The sequence below is a fragment of the Eschrichtius robustus genome, chromosome 16 (genome assembly GCF_028021215.1).
Source record: "Eschrichtius robustus isolate mEscRob2 chromosome 16, mEscRob2.pri, whole genome shotgun sequence".
NCBI classification, from domain to species: Eukaryota; Metazoa; Chordata; class Mammalia; order Artiodactyla; family Eschrichtiidae; genus Eschrichtius; species Eschrichtius robustus.
The window spans coordinates 19,298,504-19,317,151 of NC_090839.1; the positions used below are offsets into that span (position 1 = coordinate 19,298,504).

Here is an 18,648-nt window from a genome sequence, read left to right on the forward strand (position 1 = left end):
TCTCCTGCTGGCAGTGCAGTTAAAAAACCATTTAACATGCTGTCAAAACCTCGACCTCTGAAGGTCTGTTTTGCTGAGTGGGACATAACCGAGGAGGACTGACAGAAAGCTTAAGAAATCACATTTATTTTCCCCTCAACAGTACCACTTGCCAAAGCTTTAACCATTTTTCATGACTCAGGATCCCAACCCAGTTGCTAGAGTGAGCCACTCTGTCCTGGGTATAAAGTTCTAGGCAGGGCCTACATCTGGGTGGCTTTCTAGGTTCACTGCCATAACCATCACTCGGAAACCTGCACAAATCCTTACAGTGCACAGCAGTTATCTGGATATTGTCTGAATAAAAACTGGCTGGCTCTCTGCCCTTGAGGAGCTCCCCCAGCTTGTCTAACGAGTCTCTCAACCCTCAGAGACTCTCCTACTATCGACTCTAATCCTGCCTGTAAGAGCACACATGTATTTGGCATCTGTTCCCCTCTCTCGACCCCCACTGCCATCATCTTGTCTAGGTCATCGCCATTTCTTGCCTGGAGTACTGCAACAGCCTCCTACTGGTCTCCCTACTTCCTGTCTGTGTCCAATCCAGTCTCCACAGAGCAGCAGTCAGAATGATCAGTTATATCACAGGTTTCTAAAACACAAATCTGGCGTTACTCCCCTCTTTAAAGCCCAGTGGCTTCCTACTGGATTTGGATAATAGACAAAATTTTAGGGACTTCCCTGGCGGTCCACCGGTTAAGACTTCGCCTTTCAACGCAGGGGGTTGCAGGTTCTATCCCTGGTCGGGGAGCTAAGATCCCACATGACTCGTGGCCAAAAAACCAAAACATAAAACAGAAGCAAAGGCTTCCCTGGTGGCGCAGTGGTTAAGAATCCGCCTGCCAATGCAGGGGACAGGGGTTCAATCCCTGCTCCGGGAAGATCCCACATGCCGTGGAGCAGCTAAGCCCACGCGCCACAACTACTGAGCCTGTGCTCTAGAGCCCACGAGCCACAACTACTGAAGCCCACACGCCACAACTACTGAAGCCCGCGCACCTAAGGCCTGTGCTCTGCAACAAGGGAAGCCACCGCAATGAGAAGCCTGCGCACCGCAACAAAGAGTAGCCCCTGCTCCCCACAACTAGAGAAAGCCAGCGTGAAGCAACGAAGACCCAACGCAGCCAAAAATAAATAAATAAATTAATTAAAAAACAGAAACAAAACACAGAAGCAATACTGTAACAAAATTCAATAAGGACTTTAAAAATGGTCCACATAAAAAAAAAAAAAAAAACTTCAAATTTTTTTTTAAGGAAGAGTCTGAAGATCTGGCCTGCATCCCTCTCTCCAGTCTCCTCTCCATCATGCCTCTTTCTTGCTCACTGTACTCCAATTACGGTGGTCGTCTTTCAGTCCTCAAGAACACGCAGCTCCTTCTTACCTCAGGGATTTCAAAAGGCTGTTTTCTTTGTCTGGAATGCCCATTCCCCTATCCTTTCCATGGATAAATTCTATTCATTCTGTAAGTCTCATCTTAAATGTTACTTTCTCAGAAAGGCCTTTCCTAAACCCCAGAAGCCAGATCAGGTGCCCTGGCATACTCTCAAATAGGTACCCTGTATCCTTTGCAGCATTTACAACAGTTTGTATTTATTGATTTGATTATGTGTAATGCCTGTAAATCTTGCTCAAGTCGGGTTATGCTCAAGACACTCCTCTGTTCCAAGCCAGTGGTTCTCCATCAAATGCAGAACATGGTCTAGTCACTTTAGCATGGCATTTAAGGCTGGCAACAATTTGGCCTCTCAGAGATTAAATTTATCTGTAAAATGATGGCATTAGTACATGTCTGGTGTGGTTATTAACAGAATCAAATGTCAACTTATGTGAAAATACTTTTAACAGTAATCCAAAATCTTTTATTTTGATAAATTTTTTTTATGTGGTAGAACACACATAATATAAAATTTACCATTAGTGACATTCAGCACATTCACAATGTTGTGCAACCATCACTTGACAATTCTTTCTGTTACTCCTTTTCATACCCCTCGTCTCTGTCCATAATGACACATTTCTCTCTGTTTGAAATACCTCTCTTTTAAGACCTAACTGTAACAAAATTTCCTTCATAACGTTGTTTCTCATCTCTAGCTGCTGGGAATAACTACTCCATTTATCTGAAGCATTCAACATTTACCTTTCCAATACAACTGACTTCTTATCCGACTTGCCCAGCAGCCCATAAGTTCCTTGAGGGCTAAAACCACTGTTTATCCACCTTGGTAGCCCTACAGCTTGGTGGTATTTCAGAAGAGGAATACAACATGTTTCTTTAAATGACTTGACTTTTACTTGCCACGGGGGTTCTCTTTCTGATTCTATACTTACTCTAAACTAAAAACAGAGACATTCTCCAATTACACTGAAGAAAATATATAATACATGGGTATTTTTCATTAGGACACAGGACTATAAGCTAGAAAATGTGCGTTTAGTCTTGAAAAGACACACAGCCTTTTGAGCTGTGGCTTTCAAATCTTAACAAGTGTTTAATAAGCTATAAACCAAGATTAAGAGGGTCTTTAGCCTCAGTCCCCTGCATGTAAACAGTCAGTCTATACAGAACTAATTCCTTGACTGTTTTTCTGTGGAGCCCATCTCTCTTTTAAGTTGCTGTTCACATTTCCATAGTATGTCTGAGGGACTTGCCCAAGCAGGTATGCCTAGCAGGCTAACAAGAACTGACTGACCTTCCAAGACAGTTTTCTCCTTTCAATAACAGTATCAATAAATAGCAACACATGGGTACTCAACAGTTTATGATATGCTTTCACATACATTATCCCACTTGGTCCTGGTGGAATCTACCCAGATGAAACCTTAGGAAGACAGAGTATGTAAGACTCTAGATTTTACAACCTCTTTCTGGATTCAGAGTAATTACATTCCCTTCTTCAGAGCCAAGGAAGGTGAGGAAGAGAACTAGCTGTAGAAGCCAATACCCATTTACCACGTTCTTCATTGCACTCTGACCACTGGACAGTAAACAATGTGAAGGCAAGGACTGTGTCCATCTTGTTTACCAACACAATTCCTAGCACCATGCATACACTGTGCCAGGCTCATACTGGGATTTCAGTTAATATTTGTGAATTAATAAATAAGATTACAATGTGATGTAAAAAATGGATACATCTTAGGGACATCAACAGATAATGCTAATTATGAAATTACCTTCTTTTTGTGGGGAGGTTTTTCAATTTGTCAGAGTGATTCTAGAGGCTGAGAACATTAGATTTCAACAAAAAGACAGAGATTATCAGCCCCACTAACTGGTGCAGCTCTTAGCTACCCCTTACCTTGATTCGTGAGCTAGGGTTCAGCATGATGTATTTAATAGAACCTTGGATGTTCTCTGTCCAGGAGACTAGCCAAGTAACCTTGTTATCATGTCGGACCTCTTTCCACTTATGACCTGGAGGAGGAGAAGGAACCTTGGCATCTCTGTGGAAATAAAGTGAGAGCAGTGAGGTGAGAAGTAATGAGCAATTTTCACCTTTCATAACCTGAAGTGGACAAATCTGCTGAGCATATATTTCCAGGTTTCCTCCTCACCAGTCAATACGTGATAAACACTTGGAGATCTATACATAGAAATACCATGCTGCTCCCAAACAGTCCTCTGTAATGTAGGAAAAATTCCCAACTACCAAGAACAAAGGAAGCCCTCCACTTCATTTCCGGCCAAAGGATGAACTGTGCTCACTTGCTACAGTTGATGATTATATCCTCAGGCATGATCCGTCTCTTCAGCATGCCCATCTTGGGGTGGTTGCCACGGCCACGGAAAAGCCCAGGAGGTTCTATCTTGAAGTTGGCAATCCTCTCTCTGTGGTTATCCATAATACAGAAGCCATATTCTTTCAGTAATTTTTCATTCTCCTCTTTGATTTTCTGGAGATGGCAAGGAAGTACTCAAAAGGGATTCAAATTACTGTGCTCAACTCATACATTCTTAGCTCTTGTGGGAGAACAGGTCAAGGTAGAGAAAAGTCTAAAAATCACTAAGAAACAAATTCAGATAAAGGAAAACCTAAGAGATTTTTTTTGGCCGCACGGGCCCCCTACAGTGGAAGTGCAGAGTCCTAAACACTGGACTGCCAGGGAATTCCCAGAAGACCAAAGAGATTTTTCAAGCTTAAATACAATAAAATTCCCATGTGAACAGTATTTCACGTGGGTTTTCAAGTGCAAAGAAACCTGTTATGGATTCTTTCCTAGTACATCGGTACATATATTTTATACTGTGATCCTTGCTCCAAAGATGGAATGATTTGGAGCCTCCTTACCCTCTGCTGACTCTTCCTTCATATTATACTCAGCAATTCAATTTAAGTCCTGCTGCCTTGTGTGTAGATAAAAATCCACAACTTGCTGGCAACAGGTGTCCTTGGCAGGGCTCTGACATGGTGTTACTTATAAAACCTCCCTAGGGACTTCCCTGGCAGTCCAGTGGTTAAGACTCGCGCTCCCAATGCAGGGGGCCCAGGTTCGATACCTGGTCAGGGAACCAGATCCTGCATGCCGCAACTAAAAGATCCCGCATGCCGCAATGAAGATCCTGCACGTGGCAACAAAGATCCCGTGTGCCACAACTAAGACTCGGCTCAGCCAAATAAATAAATAAAACAAATACATAAATATTAAAAAAAACAAAACAAAAACAAACCCTCCCTAAAGTGGTTTTTAATTTGAAAAACACCCCTGAAGTGAAAAATAAACCAAATTTCACTAATTGGGAATACTGGAGAAAAGACTGAGACTAAAAAGCCTGGTGCAGGTATCATTCTTATCCCTATAGTAACTCCTAATTTTTTAAACTGAAGGTCAAATAGGCACCCTCAAACAATGAGTTAATATAAAGACAACGGCCTAAATTATATAAACATGCAAGTTTAATATACTGAAACTACAAGGCCTTGAAGTGCAAAGAATTCCTTAAAATCCTTAACTCCTAGACCTCTGATTCTAGATAGAAAATGTTTTAGGCTTGAGGGCCATACAGTCTCTGCTGTAATTACTCAACTCTGCCACTGTTGCATGAAAGCAACCATAGATAATAGGTAAACAAGCAGATGTGGCATGTTCCAATAAAACTTTTCTACAAAAACAAGCAGCCTATCTATAGCTTGCCTAGCAGTATTCTAGAAGAAAGTGACATCCCAGCTGGATACTAGAAAGATCCTTCAGGAATGAGGTTGGCCACGGCTAGAAGACGAAGATGGATAAGCATGCCTAGATTCCAGAGTAAAATACATCAAAGAAGGAGAGAGAGAGAGAGAGAGAGAGAGAGAGAGAGAGAGAGAGAGAGAGAGAGAGGGTGTGTGTGTGTGTGTGTGTGTGTACATATGGCCAATATGATTTTATGTCTTAAATCCCTAACATCCAGGAGCCACTGTGGGTCAGATCTGCCCATCCTTAAATACTGTATTATTGGAGCTACTGGCTGGTTTTTAGATCAACAGAACACCAGGGTTCTCATATTGAGCCATTAAACATAGTGCTTGTTCACAATTTTCAGTCTACATAAAACCCTTAAGAAATTCTAGACTTCACTAGGCTGAGAATCCTACATCTTTAGTACAGAGCCATGTGAAATCATTAAAGTCAAAACTGTTTTGTAAGAAACAAGAAGAAAATTAGATAAACTGATCACTATTCTAAAATTCTCCAGAGGTTTAAGAAATTCTGCAGTACCAGTTTCTCTTCCTTGCTCATCTGCTTCCGAGCTTCTGTCTGGGCTTTGAAATACTGGCTCATCTGGGTAAAATCACATTTGCTGAGGTTGGTGATAATATTCTTCTCTTCATTGATCATTTCCTAGTTAAAAGAAAAGGGGGAGACAGAAGAAGAAGAAGGTAAATAAACTAAAAAGCCCTCTGGTTTTCCTGCAGTTACAGCAAAGCATCATGTTTTCAGTCAAAGGGTATCTGGCGAGGTAGTCAATCTAAACTTGTGAGTTTTGAAAAAAAAGAAACATGTTTCTTACTTCATTCTGTTATAAATATGTATTCAATAGAAGACATTCAAAATAACTTAACACTGAAAAGGGTAACACTCTTATGTAGTTTCTCGTACTCCTTGGCACACTGCCCCAACCCCCTAAGCATATGAGTACCACAGCTGGGGAAACATGAATACACATCGTTCATTTTAGTAATGGGAGAAATATTCCCACATTCATTCTCTCCTAGAAACATCCTTGCTCTATTCACTTATTAAATCTTACTTCTAGAGCTATTCAGAAGGTAAACTTCAGCTCAGCCTCTGTTCATATTATCCATATTGAGAATAAGGAAATTGTTTAAAATCAAGTAGGCAGATACAGGATAGATATGTGGTTTCAAGAGCAGAAAGTACCCAAAGCTAACGAGCATGAATCAAGAGGGAACAGGACAACATTAATGCATGTCTCTTTGCAATAGCAGACAGAGGGCAGTCCTGCAGAGGCAAACTTTGCTTTGCTCAGCTGGAGCTGAGGTTTTCTGTTTGGCCTAATCTGATAAACTACCCCCTACAGGCCTATGAGAGCTGACAGGAAAGAAATACAGGTATTCTTGTTGGACAGAAAACCTATATAACACAGTAAATGAACAGAACCCCCTCCCCCAACTTTTTAATACAATAAAATTCATAAAACTCAAATTGTACATCAGGGAATTTTTTGTAAAATTACAATTTATTACTTAGTAGTTGATCAATATTTTTGTAAGGAGCTAGGATATCAATATATAGGCTACAATACCTTTCTCCAGTCTTTAAAGAAATTTTTCCTAAATATTTCCTTAGTAGTATATTCATGGTCGAGCATTTTTGCAAAGAACGTAGCTACTTCTTCTGCTTTGGGGCTCAGCTTCATGACTTTACCTAGAGAAAAAAGTGGTTCCAAAAAATGAGGTGTAGTATTCATGTTCTGAGTATAAACACTGAGGCTCTGGAGACGTCTTCTTCAATAATGGTTTACCTTCCAAAGGTATGTATGTAAAGGTCTGGTGACACGTGGTAACAACAATAACAACAAAGACAGTAGTATATTGATTTGTATCTACTTGTACGAATTCGCCTTCTCTGTATCAGATATTTACCTGGGTCATTCTCTGGAGACTATGCCAGTAAATTGTTCCCAGGAGCCTGCTCAGGACAGGGATGACCTGGGGGAGGCCCAGTCACTCTTCCTTTTCCTTTCAGCAAGCAGGGTCCTTTACACCTCTTCAATGGTTTTTAAAAATCAAATCCTCAGAGGGACTCCTGCCACTGCTAAGCTAAACAGCTTCTGTTCAAGAAGGGGAGGAAGGGATAGGGCAGGGAGTGGAAGAAAGGAATTGTGGGGAAAAGAAATAGGCATCTTTCTTCTTTAAAGTTAGGTGGGTGGAATATGAATTAAAAATATATATTCACAGCAGGCAAGCCCAGATATCCCATATGAAAAATCTAAGTAAGACATTCCTCTAGAACCTTGCTACTCAAAGTATAGTTCATGGACCAGCAGTATTGACATCACATGGGAGTTTGTTAGAAGTGCAGGATCTCAGGCCCCACCCCAGACCTACTGACCAGAAAGTACATCTCAATGAGACCCCCAAGTGGCTTGTGTATACACTAGAGTTTGAGATGCCCTGGAACACAGGCATTATGAGGTTGCCTCTTTCAGGGAAACAGGGCTCATCCAGAACACAGGGATGACTGGGGTTCTTGGCATACACATTTCTCCACTGCCTTACTATTACACAGGTACTAATAATTCACCAAGGATTTTCCCATTTATTACAGAAAACTAAAACTTAACCAGAAATCCATTCATTTCAAAACTCAGAAGACATCTCATCTCATGATGGTTATAAAGTTATTATCCCTGATTGTAGGGTTGATACAGGGAATTGCAGCTCCAAACTGAAACTTTCACGGTAGACAGAAAGAACCTGCTTGAAATTCGTAATTTTAAAAGGCCAGCAGGTGGCGCGGCTTCCCCTCTCAACATTCTGGCTCCTTCCAAAGACGACACCTTGGGGAGGATAGGCTGGCTTTCAAGAGTTTCCTGCACTTCTTTAGAATTCCCCCACTCAAGTCGGAACCAGTGTTGCCAGTTAAGATGTAACATGCTTCCAATATAAAGGAAACCATTAAGTCACTAAGAATAAAATAAATGAAATAAAATAGAAGGCAAGAAAGAATGTAAACTGTTCTCGGGTATGTCTGGTATACTCTTTGGGAAATTTTACTGAATTCTGTCCCAATAGAGAAAGCAATTTTGACGCCTCCTGTTTTAGATGAGCTGTCAAAAGATGAAATGACAGCTCCCAGCAGTAGAAGGGTAGGAGGATGACTTAAAGGCTCCTGACAACGGTAGTGCTTTGTAGAAAAGGCTGAGCTCCAGGAATAAGAAACTGCTGAGTCAGAGCTGAAAGCTGGAGGTTCTTAGAGGCCATTCACTGCTTCAGCCAGTCTGTTCCCCACCTCCCTGGCAAGCACTAAAGGAGTCTGAGAATTCTCTTCCCTAGAGAGCAGGCAGGACTGACAGTATCACTCCAGACTAGTAAGTCAAATACAACTTCTTGACTTACTGCAGTGTGGGACTTTACCTAATCAAAGGGAAGAGATCTGAGAAAGAGCAAATGAGAAAATGTGAGAGCCCTGGAGCTGGAGCTCCTATAAAGGATGACTGGGCAAGAATGCAGGAAGGGACCATGGTGACCAGTGATATAAGTTCAGGCCTTGGCTTCCCATCTTGGAAAGTAAGAGAAACCCAAAGGCTAAAGAAAGGAATCTAGTTGTCCTTCAAATCACTTTGGACCTCAGAGTTAGGCTTTACCAGTTGAACTTTCTAAAGCTCTTGGTAAACCCATACTAGGGTTACAGAATACCTGAACTTTTATGATTTTTCAAAGGCTCTTTCTCTTCATTGGGGTTTTAGCTTTGAGTCACATTTAAGAGTCTCCAGGAATGACCCACTGTGAGGGCTGACAGTAGAACTCTGTACTCTTGTCCTGTGTTGTCCACTCAACATAGGTCAGAATGTTTATCTGATGTAAGCATTTGTCACTGAGGCTATAAGGTCCTGCTAGATGGCACAGTCCATGAGATCAGGGATTCGTCAGTATTGTCGCTGCTGGGTCCTGGTGTCTGAATACAGGCACGCTGAATAAATACAGTTTAAAAAAAGGAATTCCAGCTTGCCAAGTTTGACATGTTCCTCACTTGCAAGACCCAGCCTTTCAGTATAAACTACTACCCTTGACCTATAAGCATCCATGGCCTGAGGCCACTGCTCGTGGACACAGAGATATACCAGAACTCTGAGTGTTCACCACTGATGCTTTTCAGCAGTTCTCCTGGCCCAGTGTTTCTCAAAGTTTGGTCAGCAGACCACTTGGTTCAGAAGCACCCAATATCACTCAACACCAATTAAATGGGCCCAGACCCACTTGGTGAATCTGAAGCACATGAGAGTTTGAGGAATAATGCTCTAGCCATTTCTGGAGAAAACTCTCGGAATGAGGGAAATCAGTTGAGTATTACCATCTGCAAACTGCTATATGCCAATAAGGGAGCATCGAAGACTACTCTCAAAATGTTCAACCCAAGGACAGAAATACCAGTGACAGTTAATAGACAATTCTAAGGGTTCTAAGAGAACTAGGCAGGATATTTCTTCCGAGCGGCTCATCAGACTTGACTGCATAAAGGGCAAAGGCATAGTGTTGTGCTGTGTAGAGTGAGTGATAGACACCTATTACCCCTACCTAGATGTTGATGGCAGACTAATTAATCCTCAACCAAGTACTAAATACTATTTCTAGCAACGAGCAGCTTGTCAGCTTGCATTATGTCACTAAAATAAAATACTACCATTCAAGTCAGGCTTTTCTAGTAATTCTTACAAAGAGTAGCTCCTTAGAAGTAAAGTTCAGATAAAAACATTAGGCTTGTGGACCAAGTGGTGTGACCTATGTAGATGGACCTTTTTGGGACCATGTCTCAAAGGGAGACAAGGGAGATAAGACAGCCCCTTTCTCACGGCACTTTTTCAGCACCAAATGGGACTTTAAGAGTAAAGTAAACACCTGATAGCCCTTTCCCCAAACCATACGATGACGATAAAACAAAATGAAACAAACAAAAAGGATTATACAGCACAAGATCCTTCCTCACTTTCTATTCCTAAATAGAAGCAGACTCTTTCCTTGGCCAAGAATTGGACAACCTTGGAACAACTCACCATCATAGTAAAACTTGACATTCTCTGGAAGAGGTTCATATGGTGGAGCAAATACAGGACCTTTATGTTCTAGGAATTTCCACTTGATGCCTTCAGGATAGCGCTCTTCTTCCCACCTTTAAAAGACAAAGTACAACCTCATTTAGTGATCACTTCACCTAATATAGAGATTATCACCTATTAAATGCCAAAATAATTATCTGCTCAACTGACTGGTGCTCTGGAATGACTCTCGGCCCCACATTCAAGGCCTGGGTCAAAAAAACCAGCATCCTTCACTTTGTAAAAGCCAATACTCACAACAAATATGATGGAATAATCAGGTGAATGGAGGAAAATACATTTCAGCAGTTTAGTCCAAAGATATTGAGTACATGAGATCATTATTCAGCAATAAGTAGGGGATATGGATATGGAAACAACTGTTTTATCACAATGATGTAACAGTAAGCCACAACGGTGTACATGACAGAGGTATTATTTATTACAGCTGATACATAGGAAAAGGCCTCCTGGGAATGGAGATGCCAGGTGAAGGTGTAAGGGAAAACAACCCTTTGAGAAAGTACATAATGACTATCATCCCATGTAATAGTTCCCTAGTATCCTTCAAATACTCAGACCATATTAAAAACATCCCTATTATATCCAAAAAGTATTTTATAGACTAGGATACAATTAAGGACCACACACTGCAATTGGTTGATATGTCTCAAAGTCTTTCTTTCTCTAGAATTAGACAAACCTTCTCACCACCACCACCACCATTTTGTTTTTTAAAGAGTCAGTTGTCTTACAGATAGAATACTTTAAAACTTCACAGATTTTAATCTTCAGTATTTCTATCTTAAAATGAAAAGTCCTACAGTTCTGCAGAATTATCCTGGAGGCCAGTTATGCATATTCTATTACTTCCTGTCATCTTCCAACGCCAATGTTTTAAAGTTCAGAAACATAAAATAAAAATTACATGTATCAAAAACTGTGCTGTAACAATACCATTACTATAAAACCAAGGTCAACATATATGGTCAAATAATTTTTGACAAGGGTGCTGATTATTAGGAAAATGTAAATCAAAACCATGAGATAGCACTCTCACCCACTAGGATAGCTATTCTTAAAAACAAAAACAAACCAGAAATAACAAGTGTTGATGAGGATGTGGAGAAACTGGAACTCTTGTGCACTGCTGGTGGGAATGAAGCGGGTACAGCTGCTGTGGAAAACAATATGGCGGTTCTTCAAAAAGTTAAACATAGAATTACCATATGATCTAGAAACTTCACTCCTGGGAATACACTCAAGAGGACTGAAAGCAGGCATTCAAACAAATTATTTGTACACAAATGTTCACAGCAGCACTATTCACAACTTCCAAAAGGTAGAAACAGCCTAAGCATCCATTAACAGATGAGTGGATAAATAAAAAGGAGTTTATACATACAATGGAATATTACTCAGCCTGAAACAGGAAGAAAATTCTGACATGCTACAACATGAATGAACCTTGAGGACATTTTCTTAAGTAAAATAATCCAGTCACCAAAGGCCAGATATTGTGATTCCACTGATACAAGGTACCTAGATTAATCAAATTCACAGAGACAGAAAGTAGAATGGTAGTTACTGAGGGTGAGAAAAGGGGGAATGAAGGAGGGTTATTGTTTAAAAAAGTTTCAGTTTTGTAAGGTGATGAGAATTCTAGAGACGGATGGTGGTGGGGATCACTGCATAACAAAGTGAATGTATTATAATACCACTTAACTGCACACTTCCCCCAGAATCTTTTACTCTCCAAATCAGAGAAAATACGTATGTATGGATGGATGTGTGTACAGAGATGAGAGAAACTGCAAGAAGCCTATCTATAGCAGTCACAGAGTAACTGTATGGGGATCCAGAGCACCATGTTTTCCTTTATCCTAGGACTTGGTTCCATTCTTCTCATCAACTCCACTGTTTTGTTTTCGTTTTTTTTTTTTTTTGGCCACGCAGCACGGCTTGTGGGACCTTAGTTCCCTGACCAAGGATCAAACCTGGGCCTACAGCAGTGAAAGTGCAGAGTCCTAACCACTGGACCACCAGGGAATTCCCAACTCCAGTGCTTTTTAATTAAGAGTCCAACTTTTTATAATTTTTTCTATTCTGTCACGTTCATCCTGAAGGCTCACGGTAACTTCTTAACCATTTAAGCAAATTAAGAGATGCACTCAACACTAAACCTCAGTTTAAACAGAAAGAAAGAACATATCCTATGACACATGCTGATATCATTGGATCAGCAACTACTACTATACAAATAAAAATAGTAGTGTTGGCCTTTTAAGGCCCCCATCAATGGTTCACGAACAAAGTTAAGAAAAACATGTACTTAATCACACTTAACACCATCAACAAACTCCCCAGTTTCTAGATATTCTCATGAAGAATCATCTGTTTTGAATAAACATGGGACTTATGTTCCAACAGGCCAACCCTGACACAAAAGTACACTCAACTCAAAGCAGAGCTGAAACTCTATATAGCTACAACGGGTAACAGTTAAAAATAGGGGGAGCTGGGACTTCCCTGGTGGTGCAGTGGTTAAGAATCCTCCTGCCAATGTAGGCGACACGGGTTCGAGCCCTGGTCCAGGAAGATCCCACATGCCACAGAGCAACTAAGCCCGTGTGCCACAACTCCTGAGCCTGCACTCTAGGGCCCACATGCCACAACTACTGAGCCTGTGTGCTGCAACTACTGAAGCCCACGTGCCTAGAGCCCGTGCTCTGCAACGAGAAGCCCGTGCACCACAATGAAGAGTAGCCCCAGCTCGCCACAACTAGAGAAAGCCTGTGTGCAGCAACAAAGACCCAATGCAGCCATAAATAAACAAACTAATTAATTAATTAAAAATAATAAAAAATAAAATAAATTTAAAATTTAAAAAATTTTAAAAAATAGGGGGAGCTGGGTTTAATAGGTTTCTGTGAACAAGCCTGAGCATACTGCCACCACTTGTAACATTGTTTCTATGGAGAAAATGTGACACAGTAAAGAAACCCACAGGGATCCTGACCATTTTCCCATTCCCAAAATTACCAAGGAGGGAGAAAAGGCTCAAAGTTGGCTTGTTTTTTGGCAGGATGAACAAGTCTATGACTCTGGGGGGGAAGCAAAAGATCTACACATTTGCCAAACTGGTAAAGGGTGTTAATTCTTTTAGTGAGATAGCAAGAGAGGTAGTAAAAATGAGAGTATCTGCCATTTAAGTTCACTGACTAGGCTCTCAGTGACAGTCACTGAGGACTGGACCACTGACTTCAGAGTCTAACAGGCAAGCCTACAGTGACAGAAAGGGCAAGCAATAGGTTAAGAGGCCAGTCATTCCTGTTCTCTACTTCTAAAAACTTACAGTGGTACCTTCAAGCATTGTGCTTAAGAATGCACACGATTTAACAATCAGACTTGAGAAACGCATGCACTGGAGGCTGTAGCAAAGATTACTCAGCCCCAAACCTACCATCTTCAATGGTCCCACTTAAACCAAAACAAGAATAAAAACCATAGGTAACAAGTCTCTCAGAATTAAAGTGTGGTAACACTGACAAGAATTTCAACCACAGAAGCAAAATTAGGCTATTACACCCTTCAAGGATACCTAATTCCACACACAAAAGGCTGGACTAGAAAGAGAGTACATCTGCTTCCAGGCCCAATAAGAGCCAGGGCTCCAAAGGAAGGGGGAAGGCAGCAGAGAGCTTGTGATGACAAAGAAAGTACCTTGTTCACTCAACAAACTTACTGAGCACCCAACCACAGAACCCAGAGACATAACAAACTGACGAATTACTAACTCACCACTCCCAATAATAACCCCTGATTTATAGAATCACTTCATTTCATCTTAAAAAAATTTTTTTATTAAAGGTCATAAAGCCTTTCAATATTCCATCACTAAAAACTTTGATGAATTTCAAAGGAAAAAAATGAAATAAAAATGAGGAAAATAAAAACACATGTTCTTTAGTTTTCTGACCGACCCCAGAAAGGCCCAGAGTTCCTTTGCTCTGTATTTTTCCTTTACACTTTCCTTTTTTAACCCCACATATGTCCACACCAACAATGCCGATTGCACGGCTGTGCTGAGCCTTTCTGCCACAGCAGCTCTGCTCCTCTCAGCCACCTCTCTGGACACTGATGTTTCCCCTTTGCTCAGAGGTACTGGTGAGATTACTGTTCTCTATTACAAAAGCCATAGAGTAAATGCATACCAGTGGCTCTGGAACTCTACCTACCAAACTACAAATAGTGGTTACCTCAAAGCTAGAAAAGAAAAATGGGAACGGGAGAAAGAAGGAAAGGGAACTGTCATTTTTTTCTAACTCGTATACCTCTGAATCACTGGAATTTTTTCAACATAAACAAATCATGTATAGTATAGATGTAGTGGCTAAATAATACAAAGTTTTAAGAACAACCAGTATTAAAAATACAAGTTTATTTCAAAACTCTAAACATCTAGAAATAACCTGTTATTGCTAAACTGTCCTCCATTGAAGACTGTCTGAATCTTCACTCCCCACAGTGAAGAAGAATGCCTGTTTTCTCATATTTACAACCCTAGATGTTTTGATACTTATTAATCTTTCCTAATCTGAGACAAATTAAACAGAAAGATGTTTCATTTATTATTTTTCTTCGCATCTTTCTTTGCTACTTGTGAGGTTCACCATATTTTAAGATGTTTGTTAATCATTTATCTTCTTTAATGAGTTGCCTTTTCCTCATTTTTCTATCAGACTGTTCCTTTCATTAATTGTTTTAAAAGACTTTTTTTTTCATATTAGGAATCTTAGCCCATTGTAGTACAAATATTATCCTTTAGGATTTTTTTTTAATGGCATGAGTTTGTTGATTTGCCATATAGAAGATTTTAATTTTATCAAATTTATAAATATTTTCCATATGGCTCTGCTTATATGTCTTGCTTCAAAAGGTCTTCGTTATTCTACAATTATAAAAATATTCACCCAGGTTTTCTTGTGGAGGTTTTTTTTTTTAAACAAATAGGCAATTTCCCCAACATGATTTATAGAACAATCCATCTTTTCCCTCTCATTTTAAATGCAACTTTATTCATATGCTAAATTTCCATATATATATATATATATATAGGACTTCTATAGTTCACTCTGTTCAATAGGGTGGGACATAGTATTGAGATCCAATAGGGTAAGAGGTAGTTAATGTTCTCACTAGGTCCTGCAAAACTTATTTCAGAATGTTATTCCAGAGAGATTCTTTTAAGTACTTCCCTCCTCCCACAAATATCAAGCTATTCATTTTAATACTCAATATTCTTGTTTCATTAGGTTGTAGAATAAAAGAGCTAACATTTTAACCCAGTGCTGAAATATTACCATTTCCACTTCTGTTCCTCTTCTTTCTTCAGCTTCTTTTTCTTGTTATCTGGCTCAGGAACTTTTTTATCTTTATCTTTATCCTTATTCTTGGGTTTTTTCAATTTACCATCCTACAAAGAAACATGGTGAGAAAGCACTTAAATAAGGACCAATTACACTGCTCGAAGTAGTTTTGGGGAGCCATTAGACAGAAAAACTGGAATCATGGAATATGAGAACTGGAGAAGTTCTTGAGTCCAATACTCTCAATTTGATAGACGAATAAAAATTTATTGGTACTTTTCTCTAAAGCGATATTTCCTAAAACTCCCAGACACATGATTACCTAAGAAAGTAGTTAAAAACATTCATTCTGTAAGGGAAGAGCCTGGGAAATTGTATTTTTTTAGCCTCAGTGGAGTTTGGGACAGAGTAATCCCAGGGTATTATCCTCACTTATTTTAAAATCTACTCATCTTTACACCTCTTCTAATACCACCAAATAACAGGTACAGGAGACTTTTAATGTATTAAATATACAATTTGAAAGGAAATTTCTGATTGAGTCTGGGGGGGAAATACTTTATTACTGCTATTTGCATACACAAAGTCATGAAGCAGTAGGCAAGCAAGTACTCGGGAAGTCCTACAACAATTACCAATTCCCATGATAGTATTCCTTTGAACTGTAACCCTAGATGAGCTGTCACAGTAGCACAGAAAAAGAACAAACATAAACAAGTAAAATCCATCAATACAGGTGATAAACCTCAACACACACACACACACACACACACACACACCCAGACAAAAATGTGCTATTCAACAGGTGGGGGTCCTGCTTAACGGAATCGAAACTCTTCTGAAGAATATTTTCCTTTGTCCTAACTATTCAATATAATTTAAGTCTTTATTCAGCAAGTTTTATATAGCTATGAAAAATGGTTTTGAGTCATCTTAAAATCAGTTACAGAATGGCAGAACTTGAAAGAACTTTATAGTTTGGTTTGACCTCTTCCAGTTATAGTCAAGGAAACTCTGAAACAGGTTTTGTCACTTGCTCAATGTCAAAAAGCTGCTATTGACTATGATGAGAGCCCAAGTTTACCAGAAAAATAGTAGAATGTGACTCATGGGAATGGCTGGAATATATAAACATTCTAGGACTACACATGATAGGATGGTAATCAGATAACCTCAGAGAAAGCAAATGGCCTCCAGTGTACAAAGGGGAAAGACTACAGTACTACACATAGTTTAAAATAGGAATGGAGAATATAAACGTGTAAGTATGTCTGGGAAGAGAAAATACTAGAGAATTGCATTAATTCAGATAATGTTTACTGTTTAGGCTGAAACACACCACAGGAAAAGGAAATGTTTTTCAGTTAAGACATTCTCTGAACAGCTTCTGAACAGGCATGCAGATGGTTTCATCAGGAAACTATTGGCTACATCGTATGTTTTCAAGCCTCAAAATGGGATTATCAGTCACTAGGAGACTTCAGAACAATTCCCAGAAATGAAAAACACCATAGCCAGCAAGTGAGGTTTAATGACTGATCTTGCCATCTGGGGGTCCCTACCACAATAAGACTGGGTATTAATTTAGTCTTTCAGCCTCCTTTTTTTCCCCTCCCCTGTAGGGAGAGGGTTGCTAAGACAATTAAATAAATTGAAGTCAACCATTCTTTCTCCCAAATGGTTTTAACAGTTATTACTAACCTCTGTGAAACCCAGAGAAAGGTATTATTTTACATAAATGCAACATAAGCATAAAGGCAATATAGAACGCATGGAGAGCTAAAGTTTTACATTTCTTTATTGACTGCTCTGTACTGGTAATCTACATGAAAGTGGAGTGACTATCATACTCACTACTCAACATTTCACTCTCAATTCCTTGAGTTGGCTCTTACACACTTGAGCTTCTGCCAAGAACAGGCTAGTTGTCAGAAAAGCTACAATTCCCTAAATGCAGGCCCTGATCATCTCTCTACGGCTCACCTACTCATTCATATTCTTAATATGATTTCATTAAAGACACTCCTTCTGCCTTCTTGTGGATTTGGAGGATCAGCAAAGTCCCACAGGAAGCAGGATAACATGGCAGCTAGTGTGCTGGCTCTGGAATCAAACCACATGGGATCAAATCCCGGCTTTACCACTTGGTATCTGTGTGGCCTCAGGCAAATGATTTAACCTCTCCGTACCTCAGTTTCTGCATGTGTAAAATGGAGATAATAGTAGCAATATTTATCTCTAAGGACTGTTGTAAGGATTAAATGAAATGATACCTATAAAGCGTGAAGAACAGTGCCTGGCACACTGTAAGCATCTAGTACATTTAATTTGAATTATTAATATTATTACTACTATGATAGATCACACTTTTAAGACTCACTGCCCCTTTACTATCACTATCTTTACTGACGATACTTCAAGCTATCGACTTTATACTTGTGAATCCATTTTGTCCAAGACAATGGCTAAACTCAAATGCAGCAAAGCTAATAACTTACTCAACCCCTTCTTCTCTTAGGAGAGTGCAAGATTAAGACCCCTGTGAATTTCTGACATCTTTTTCTTGAATTACTCGCCCACAGTTTCTAGTCCAAGAAATAGACAGTGTCAAAAGAAGGAACCATATTAGTATATGTTAAATCTACCACAAGCATCAAATAGAACCCTTAGAAAAGTAACTGAATTGAAACTGAGATTTTAAGGAAGGTTATAAGCTAGGAGAAGAAAGAAAAGAGGAAGAGTGTATGTGTTCCAGACAGAGGGAACAGCATGTGTTACATAAGGCCTGAAGCACAAAAGAATCTGGTGTGGAAAGAAACAAAGGAGGTCTGTGAGGCTGGAACAAGGTAAATTAGAGAAGAGGCACAAGATGCAGGGGCCAGATCGGGAGAAGTTGTAAAGAGCTTGGATTTAATCCTGTATCCAAGGGACACCCATTTAAAGGACTTTAAATAGGGAGAGTTACCCAAAATGAGT

At 39.8% G+C, this 18,648-nt stretch overlaps 1 protein-coding gene across 1 annotated transcript in view; it reads right to left on the minus strand.

The window, feature by feature from the left end:
- Positions 1-18,648, minus strand: part of TOP1 (DNA topoisomerase I) — an 86,449-nt gene that overhangs the window by 17,722 nt on the left and 50,079 nt on the right. The window contains exons 8-13 of the mRNA XM_068523958.1: positions 15,667-15,779; positions 10,262-10,377; positions 6,791-6,912; positions 5,743-5,865; positions 3,752-3,939; positions 3,345-3,489 (exon numbers count right to left, since the gene is read on the minus strand). Coding sequence (XP_068380059.1) covers positions 3,345-3,489; positions 3,752-3,939; positions 5,743-5,865; positions 6,791-6,912; positions 10,262-10,377; positions 15,667-15,779 — 807 coding nt within the window. The remainder of the gene's footprint in view (positions 1-3,344; positions 3,490-3,751; positions 3,940-5,742; positions 5,866-6,790; positions 6,913-10,261; positions 10,378-15,666; positions 15,780-18,648) is intronic.